This window comes from Tachysurus vachellii, chromosome 21, assembly GCF_030014155.1.
Source record: "Tachysurus vachellii isolate PV-2020 chromosome 21, HZAU_Pvac_v1, whole genome shotgun sequence".
NCBI lineage: Eukaryota > Metazoa > Chordata > Actinopteri > Siluriformes > Bagridae > Tachysurus > Tachysurus vachellii.
The window spans coordinates 2,302,225-2,311,114 of NC_083480.1; the positions used below are offsets into that span (position 1 = coordinate 2,302,225).

An 8,890-nucleotide genomic window follows, 5' to 3' on the forward strand; every position below is an offset into this window, starting at 1 on the left:
CCCTGAAGTCCATGTTTCCTATGGACAAGTTCCTCAGACAGGTCAATCAGGCTCTCTCCGAGAAATACCGTTAAAGTCTCCTCTGTCTGTATTCAGCTGTAAGACTTTGTATAAGACTGTATTCGCTCTCCATGAGTACTGCAAATAAAATACATAAAACACATTTAAAAACACTGTCATTATTTGCATTAGAAACATTTTGCTTGTTTTGTACAAACTAATCAAGACTTTTGTTGGCTTTTTTTGTTGCATCTTTCTTTTGTTCTCTCTCTCTCTCTCTCTCTCTCTCTCTCTCTCTCTCTCTTTTTCTTCTTCTTTTTCTTCTTCTTCGTCTTCTTTCAATTAGCCAAGTTACTCAAATTAAACTATTACACAATTACGCTAATTTGGGGTGAATTCAGACACTACATGGACAAAAGCATGTAGTCACCTTACTATTGAACAACCCATTCCTCCTGCTGGTTATAATGTAAGCTGTGTAGTAAGTGTATTGTGAAGGACAACAGCAGCATTAATGGTCTAAATGGTCAGCAATTTACTCTAAATACTTCTGTAATGAAAATCCAGGGCAACAATAGATTCAGAATAGCAACAAAATAATATTAATACAGTGAGTACTGTATTTGTCACAATATCACAATATATCCCCTTGTTGTTTTTGCAGTTGCAGTGAAAAAGTGTAACAAATGAAACTAGATTTGTAAAGTTCGTTGCAACAAACTTTGATGTTGGCTTTGACAAAGCCAGTATTCGCAAAGGCCGGTGTTTTTTGGAGGCGAGTGGACATAAGGATCAGTGTTACGTTTGGAGGCAAGTGGACAGAAAGCTAGGGTGCCAAAACATTTGGAGGCAAGTGGACACGAGCATGTGACGTCATCTGAATACTCTTGAGGAAGTTCCCCACATTGGGCTGAGTGTTTTGATATGTCCATGTTGTGATTTTCACGTGACATCACCAGAATACACGTGAGGTAATTCCCCTCATTGGGCTGAGTGTTTTGATACATACTGTATATCAAAACACTCAGCCCACTGAGGGGAATTACCTCATAACCTGCCAATGTTGTGCTAATTTTTGATTTTCACGTGACATGACGTGACGTCATGTGACGTTATCAGAATACACGTGAGGTAGTTCCCCTCATTGTTGTGAGTGTTTTGATATATGACATGTCAATGTTGTAAAAAGGTTTTTTGATTTTGCATATTTTGGGGGCAGGGCTGTGGGACAACTGGAAGGCCAGTCGGTACATCACTTTAAAAGTTTGTTCAGAGTATCACCCTAAAGGAGCTGGCCGAGTTTGGTGTAGATAGTTCGAAAGCTTGCTGAGTTATAAACCTCCAAAGTTTATAATGGGAGTCTATGGAAAAAGGCCACTTTGAGACCCAGTACCGGAAGTACCGGTACTCGGATTGCTTAGAAAAGTAATAGCAACAAACTTCAGACCAGCGTCTACAACATATCCGAATTTGGTGCATGTGGCTCGAAAGTCCTAGGAGGAGTTCATTCATTCATTCATTCATCTTCTACCGCTTATCCGAACTACCTCGGGTCACGGGGAGCCTGTGCCTATCTCAGGCATCATTGGGCATCAAGGCAGGATACACCCTGGACAGAGTGCCAACCCATCACAGGGCACACACACACTCTCATTCACTCACGCAATCACACACTACGGACAATTTTCCAGAGATGCCAATCAACCTACCATGCATGTCTTTGGACCGGGGAGGAAACCGGAGTACCCGGAGGAAACCCCCGAGGCACGGGGAGAACATGCAAACTCCACACACACAAGGTGGAGGCGGGAATCGAACCCCGACCCTGGAGGTGTGAGGCGAACGTGCTAACCACTAAGCCACCGTGCCCCCCCCAGGAGGAGTTACTCTTGATAAATGTTTGTCTAAGCTTAAATAGGAAAACAGAATGTTGGCTTCTACAAACATAATGAAACATAATGAAAATGTGCCATATGCAAAAGTTTAGAAACCCCTGACAATTTCCATGATTTTCATTTATAAATATTTGGGTGTTTGGATCAGCAATTTAATTTTGATCTAACAAATAACTGAAGGACACTAAAGTAATATTTCAGTAGTGAAATAAGGTTTATTGGATTAACAGAAAATATGCAATATGCATCAAAACAAAATTAGACAGCTGCATAAATTTGGGCACCCTTGCCATTTTGTTGATTTGTATACCTGTGACTTCTTAGCACTGATTAATTGGAACACACAATTGGTTTGGTGGCTCATTAAGCCTTGAACTTCATAGACAGATGCATCCAATCATGAGAAAAGCTATTTAAGGTGGCCGATTGTAAGGTGTTGTTCTCTTTGACTCTCCTCTGAAGAGTGGTAACATGGAGGCCTCAAAACAACTCTCACATGACCTGAAAACAAAGATTGTTCAACATTATGGTTTAGGGGAAGGCTACAAAAAGTTATCACAGAGATATAAGCTGTCAGTGTCCACTGTGAGGAACATAGTGAGGAAATGGACGACCACAGGCACAGTTCTTGTTAAGGCCAGAAGTGGCAGGCCATGTAAAATATTGGAGAGGTGAAGGATGGTGAGAACGGTCAAAAACAGCCCACAGATCACCTCCAAAGACCTCCAACATCAACTTGCTGCAGATGGTGTCACTGAGCATCGTTCAACAATTCAGCGCACTTTGTCCAAGGTGAAGCTGTACAGGAGAGTGATGCTAAAGAAGGCTTTTCTGCACACACACACACCACAAATGGAGTCGCTCGACGTATGCAAACACACATTTGGACAAACCAGCTTCATTTTGGAATAAAGTGCTGTGGTGTGAAGAAACAAAGATTGAGTTATTTGGTCATAACAAGGGGCGTTATGCATGGCGGCAAAATAACTCAGCATTCCAAGAAAAACACTTGCTACCCACAGTAAAATTTGGTGGAGGTTCCATCATGCTGTAGGGCTGTGTGGCCAGTGACTGATTCCTCAACATTATTCTCAAGAATAATGTTGAGGAATCAGTCACAAAGTTGAAGTTACGCTGGGGCAGGATATTTCAACAAGACAATGACCCAAAACACTGCTCAAAATCTATTCAGGCATTTATGCAGAGGAACAAGTACAATGTTCTGGAACGGCCATCCCAGTCCCAGACCTGAATATCACTGAACATCTGTGGGGTGATTTGACATGGCTGTCCATGCTCGGCAACCATCAAAACTAACTGAACTGGAGACGTTTTGTAAGGAGGAATGGTCCAAAATACATTCATCCAGACACTCATTACAGGCTATAGGAAGTGTCTAGAGGCTGTTATTTCTGCTAAAGGAGGGTCTACTAAATATTGATGTGATTTTTTTTTTTTTTCTGTTGGGGTGCCCAAATTTATTCACCTAATTTCATTTTGATGGATTTTGCGCATTTTCTGTTAATCCAATAAGCTTCATTTCAGTACTGAAATATTACTTTAGTGTCCTTCAGTTATTTATAGATCAAAATGAAATTGCTGATCCAAACAACCAAATATTATAAATGAAAATCATGGAAATTGTCAGGGGTTCCTAAACTTTTGCATACGACTTTAGGTATGATGTGTAATGTTAATTTATGACAAAAAATCAGAATAAGAACAATGTAAGCCAGGACAGAGGCAACTACAATGGTAATGCTGTCAGCCAACAGCTACAGGAGGAAACAGAGCAGAAAGAATGAACACAGGTTAAAGTATAGAACGGACCAAGCACACTGGAATATAAGGCAGAAATCAGCATATGAGCAAAAACATATAATGACATAAACAACCCAGGTGCTAGAGCAATTTGAGAAGTGGGTATACAAATATTGTACTATAGTTTAATAATCATACTAAGGGCAATTTACTGTAATATATTAATTCAAATATTGCATTTGAAAATTTAGAAAGCAGATGAATAAGATAAACTGGGAAATATGACAACATCTTAACATTAGCTTGTCATATTAATCAGTCTTAATTATGACCATCCAGCAGCTTTTGGATTGAAATTGGATCAATTATCCAAAACCTAGCAGCAAATCTGAAGACTAAAAAAGAGAGAAATATCAAGGTGTCGGAATGGTCAAGTCCTGAACTCATAAAATGGCACAAAAATTTAGCCACTTTCAAAAATTCCTATTTATATCTGAATTCATCCCATCTTTGCATGTGAATTATAATAACTGTCATTATTAATTAAACATCTGGCCATTTTATAGTGTAGCTACTCACTTCAATATTGAAGGTCTTAATTGGTGAGTATTTTTTAAAGTGATGTTGAAATTTGAGGTATAGTGTATAATGCAAAAATGCAATAATTTGAATATGATCTTGATAATGAAAGTAAGGCCTAAACTTATAAAAATGGTGTTCCACATTTGTTTACTCTTTCAATATTTTTCATTAAGTTTTTTACAAAAGTAAGCCATTATTATTATTATTATTATTATTATTATTATTATTATTATTATTATTATTAGATTCCAAAAAATGAACAAACATTTATTAAAATGTAATTAGTCAATACTTTCGTTGTGCTGCAACACGTGTGTTATTGCTAAATAATGACAAGAATGCTTAGAGTTCCCAGTATAGATGAAGTCACCTCATCCCTTAACCGTTAGAGGAGTAAATCCACTGCAACCAAAACATATTTTGGGTAGCATCAATCGACCACACAACTCTCAAAGTAGTATTGGTTCTTTTATTTAGACATAAACAAGTGCAAGATCGTTTTTAAAGCTAAAAACGTTTGGTCTCTCCGTGAAAGCACATGCAGCATTTAGTTGTACTGTTTTCCGAGTGCGGAGACAACGACAGCCAGGAACTTGTGCAGAGCTGCCTGCACTTCAGCTGTGAAACTAGCACCCAGGACAGAGGCGACTACAATGGTAATGCTGTCAGCCAACAGCTACAGGAGGAAACAGAGCAGAAAGAATGAACACAGGTTAAAGTATAGAACGGATGATTCATGTAGACAGAGTGATAAACTGACAATAAATGAAACTAACAGAATTAGGACTAATGGTTTATAAATAAATCAAATCAGACTCACCCTGAAGTTTTCGGGATCCACGTGTAGTTGTTCAGAGTGCAGCACACTCAACTCGGCGTAAGTGCCCTTAATGTCGTCCATGTTCTTGGCCGCTTTCTCCAGCCCTTGCATTACCGTCAAGCCGTGAGCAGCAACCCTGGGATTTCCCACGATGGCAGCGGCGTTATACAAGTTTCCAAAGCTAGCGAAATACCTCTGGGCCCATGGGTACACGACCAGACACCTGAGAAACATTTAAAAAGTACTTATTAGTGTTATAATCACTCCTTAAGTCATTTATGTATTTAACCATTCCTTTAAGTCAGGTAATACATATTAAAATGATTGTACCTTGCCAGCGCCTGGTGACCGACAGTCTTGTAATCGATCTTGGAAAAGATGTCCTGGATGGTAGCGCGCTCGAAATCTGTCCACTCAACCATGTTGCTGGCTTTTGGAGGTTCTGAATGTTCTGATGAAGTCTTTTTAGGCCGCTTATATATGCATTTGACGGCACCTCCCAAGACCTGACTACAAACATCTGATGGGGTGTGTTCACTCTGACAGTCTGAACAATATTGATTAGATATGAATCGGTCCTTTTCTCTTTTAAATGAATATGGTGTCATGGTACATGGCAAAGCTTCCTGTGAGCATAACGATTGTTTTATGGAAACTTGTAATATTATTTTTATTAATAAAGTCCTATACTGTAGCCCTTGGTTTTAAACAACATACATTTTTACTTCAGTTCATTACATAACAACATATACGCTAAAATAAGCTAAAGCTTATAACTAATAAGCTAAAATAATTCTTAGTTACTGAGCACTAAGTCACTTGTTGATTCCTGTAAAGTAATTTCACCGACATCAGCCGACACTATAGATAACAAATATCTCCAGGTAGACACTTCATACATTCATAAGTATAGACAAATATATATGTTACTTATAAACTGTTAGCTATTAAATAATATTAGAAAAAGAGATCATAATTTTCAGACCATTATGACGCTGAAAAAATGTTTAATCATAACTAATATAGTCTAAATATTTATTATACAAACAGAGTATACATAAGTTGGACTACATGTGCATATGTTTATTATGTGCATATGTTTATAACCTATCATTTAAGGTGACCTAAATAACATGCATGGCTCATGAAATAAATAAGAGAATGTTTTGTTTTGGATTAATTATTTAAACTAGCATTTAATTGACCTGAGATAAAGTCAGATAAATGCAATCAACTAGAACTTAGAAAAGCTGAACTCTTTTAATAATAATAATAATAACAATAATAATAATAATAATAACAATAATAATAATAATAATAATATTAAACAGGGAACTGACGATGAAGGCAAAGGTTCTAAACAAATTTAATTATTTGTCCTCAGGATACAATTTCAGAATTGTTTCCAGTGTTGTGGCATTTGTTTTATTAATAAAAACAAAAAAAAGCATAAAAAATCTTTACACTCAAAAACTAATCTATATTATTCATCTATAATCAATATATTGTTGGCCTACAGATATTAATATAGACTGTATAAAAACTATTATAGTTAAGATATTATATGAGATATCTTTGGTTGAATATATTTTAGCAATCTGAATGCTAAACACAGTGCAGTGTAATCTGCTGACACTAGCTGCAGTGAATGAACAGGAAGGTCCTACAATATATCTTTAGAGGTCATGCCCATGAATTGTTCCCCTATGTTTAATTGGCAAGAAATAATCTACTGCATTAAACTGATGTGGAAAATCATTGTGTTGACTGCAGTGTTTGGAAAAATCAAAGAATGTGAAAGAATAAAGAAAATTTTCTTCAATATTTATTTTTATTTGTTTCCAGGGATAGAAATTCGGTTTGAAATGTTTAATTCAGGTAATTTTGGATTTAATAATTTTTATCTTTTTAATAAAGAAATTGTGTGTCATTTCCCCCCCTAGATATTAAAAAAATATACTAAACATTAAATAAAACAAATAAAACCTATTATTATTATTATTATTATTATTATTATTATTATTATTATTATTTATTATTATTATTATTATTATTATTATTATTAGTAGTAGTAGTAGTAGTAGTAGTAGTAGTATTTAAAATCACTCTGGATTAACATTCTACTTTCATTAATTTGTGTAATTTATTTTCTGCCCTGATTAGACCATTTTTAATTTTGGGGGTAAAATATCAGTTAGCGATTAGCACTTTGTTTCCTATCAGGCTTGACAGTTATCTATTACAAGCAGCAGAAGCTCTGTCTAATCTCCTTTTTAAATTGGTGGGTCTCGGGTGTGCCAGCTTGGGGTCGTTGTATAAAAGGCTGATTCGTTTCTCAGAGAGTCTACAGAAGTTTTCTTCCACACCACTACGAAACCATGAGTCTCTCTGTCAAAGACAAAGCTGCCGTCAAAGCCTTCTGGGCCACGATCTCCTCACAGACTGAAGAAATCGGTAGACAAGCTCTGTACAGGTAGGTGCTTGATCAATTCTCTCCTTTTGGTATTCATTTCAATTCCTCTTCTGATACCGAGGACTCACTCTGTACAATGTTTCTACACAGGATGCTGACTGTTTACCCTCAGACCAAAACCTACTTTTCCCATTGGAGTGACTTGAGCCTTGACTCACCCCAAGTGAAGAAGCACGGAAAGACTGTTGTCTCTGGCGTGGCAGAGGCTGTGAACAAAATCGATGACCTGACCAATGGGTTGCTCAACCTAAGCGAGCTGCACGCTTTCCAGCTGCGTGTTGACCCCGCTAACTTCAAGGTAAATTAAACTTAATATTTAATACTATTTCCTCTATAATATTTTAGTGTGTTTTTTTACCCATATTTAAATCCTGTTCCACAACATGTTGTTTAATGTAGTTGTTTTTTCCTTTCCTTGTAGATCCTCTCCCACAATTTGCTGGTGGTTCTGGCCATCCTGTTTCCCACTCAATTTACTCCTGAGGTGCATGTGTCTATGGATAAGTTTCTCGCTGCTTTGTCCCTGGCTCTCTCTGAGAAGTACAGATAAGAAGCTCTGCAGGCAACAGAACAGAGACATGCAAACACACAATATGTTTTTTATGTCTTTCTGGAAATGTCTTTAATTGATCTAAATAAAATCCAAAATGTAAAACATTGTATGTTATGTGTCTTCTCTAAGGCTTTGTTTAATGTGTGTTCATATTAGACCTATAGGCCAAAAAGAATTTGATCTTAATGTAAGGCATTATTGCCATTGTGACAAGACAAGAAACAATTGAATGGTTTTGAACATATTAGGCAAAATATTAACAAAGAATGCATTCATGAATTATAAACTTACTGAATGTGGAAACCTAGCATTTATTGTACCATTTCAGTAAATTTACTTGTCAAAGGCAATGATAAACAAAACTCAAAAATCCTTAAACTTGAGGATAAACTAAACTAAACTAAACTAAACTAGAACATGGTAAAACATTTAGATTTGGATTTTTCCTTGTTTCTGTAATTCTCTTTTTGTAGAATAAACTGCAGCTATTATATTTTCATATTGTCAGGTCTCTGCTTAACACGACAGTTTACCTAAAAAATAATGTTGTCATTTTCAATTCAATACAATCCAATTTATTTGTATAGCACTTTTAACAATTCCCATTGTCTCAAAGCAGCTTTACAGAAGTATGGAAACAGAAGAGAGGGAAAAAAATTAATAAATATAATAATAATAATAATAATAATAAGAAGAAGAAGAAGAAGAAGAAGAAGAAGAAGAAGAAAAGTAAGTAAATAAAGAAAAAAATAAATAAATGAATATATACAATTAAAGTTTTACTTTATACTTTAAAAGTTTATACT

General features: G+C 36.1%; 2 protein-coding genes across 2 annotated transcripts; one reads left to right on the forward strand and one right to left on the reverse strand.

Moving 5' to 3' along the window:
- Positions 1–4,706: 4,706 nt before the first annotated feature.
- Positions 4,707–5,642, reverse strand: LOC132863999 (hemoglobin subunit beta-like). The gene is made up of 3 exons (XM_060897141.1): positions 5,389–5,642; positions 5,059–5,281; positions 4,707–4,914 (listed from the first exon to the last, which is right to left on the reverse strand). Exons 1-3 carry the CDS (start codon positions 5,478–5,480, stop codon positions 4,786–4,788), a joined length of 444 nt encoding a protein of 147 aa, XP_060753124.1. The 5' UTR covers positions 5,481–5,642; the 3' UTR covers positions 4,707–4,785.
- A 1,698-nt stretch (positions 5,643–7,340) lies between these two features.
- On the forward strand, positions 7,341–8,090 carry LOC132864023 (hemoglobin embryonic subunit alpha-like). The gene is made up of 3 exons (XM_060897219.1): positions 7,341–7,531; positions 7,622–7,829; positions 7,953–8,090. The coding sequence occupies exons 1-3, from the start codon at positions 7,437–7,439 to the stop codon at positions 8,079–8,081; spliced, it is 432 nt and encodes a 143-aa protein (XP_060753202.1). The 5' UTR covers positions 7,341–7,436; the 3' UTR covers positions 8,082–8,090.
- Positions 8,091–8,890: the final 800 nt, after the last annotated feature.

What these genes read in the sequence shown, in the direction of transcription:
- LOC132863999 (XM_060897141.1), bottom strand. Translation starts at nt 5,480, where the DNA reads ATGGTTGAGTGGACAGATTTCGAGCGCGCTACCATCCAGGACATCTTT. An exon ending in GGTCACCAGGCGCTGGCAAG is followed by an intron (nt 5,282 to 5,388) that starts GTACAATCATTT and finishes AATGTTTCTCAG; the next exon opens with GTGTCTGGTCGTGTACCCAT. An exon ending in TGGATCCCGAAAACTTCAGG is followed by an intron (nt 4,915 to 5,058) that starts GTGAGTCTGATT and finishes TTCCTCCTGTAG; the next exon opens with CTGTTGGCTGACAGCATTAC.
- LOC132864023 (XM_060897219.1), top strand. Translation starts at nt 7,437, where the DNA reads ATGAGTCTCTCTGTCAAAGACAAAGCTGCCGTCAAAGCCTTCTGGGCC. An exon ending in GGTAGACAAGCTCTGTACAG is followed by an intron (nt 7,532 to 7,621) that starts GTAGGTGCTTGA and finishes GTTTCTACACAG; the next exon opens with GATGCTGACTGTTTACCCTC. An exon ending in TTGACCCCGCTAACTTCAAG is followed by an intron (nt 7,830 to 7,952) that starts GTAAATTAAACT and finishes CTTTCCTTGTAG; the next exon opens with ATCCTCTCCCACAATTTGCT.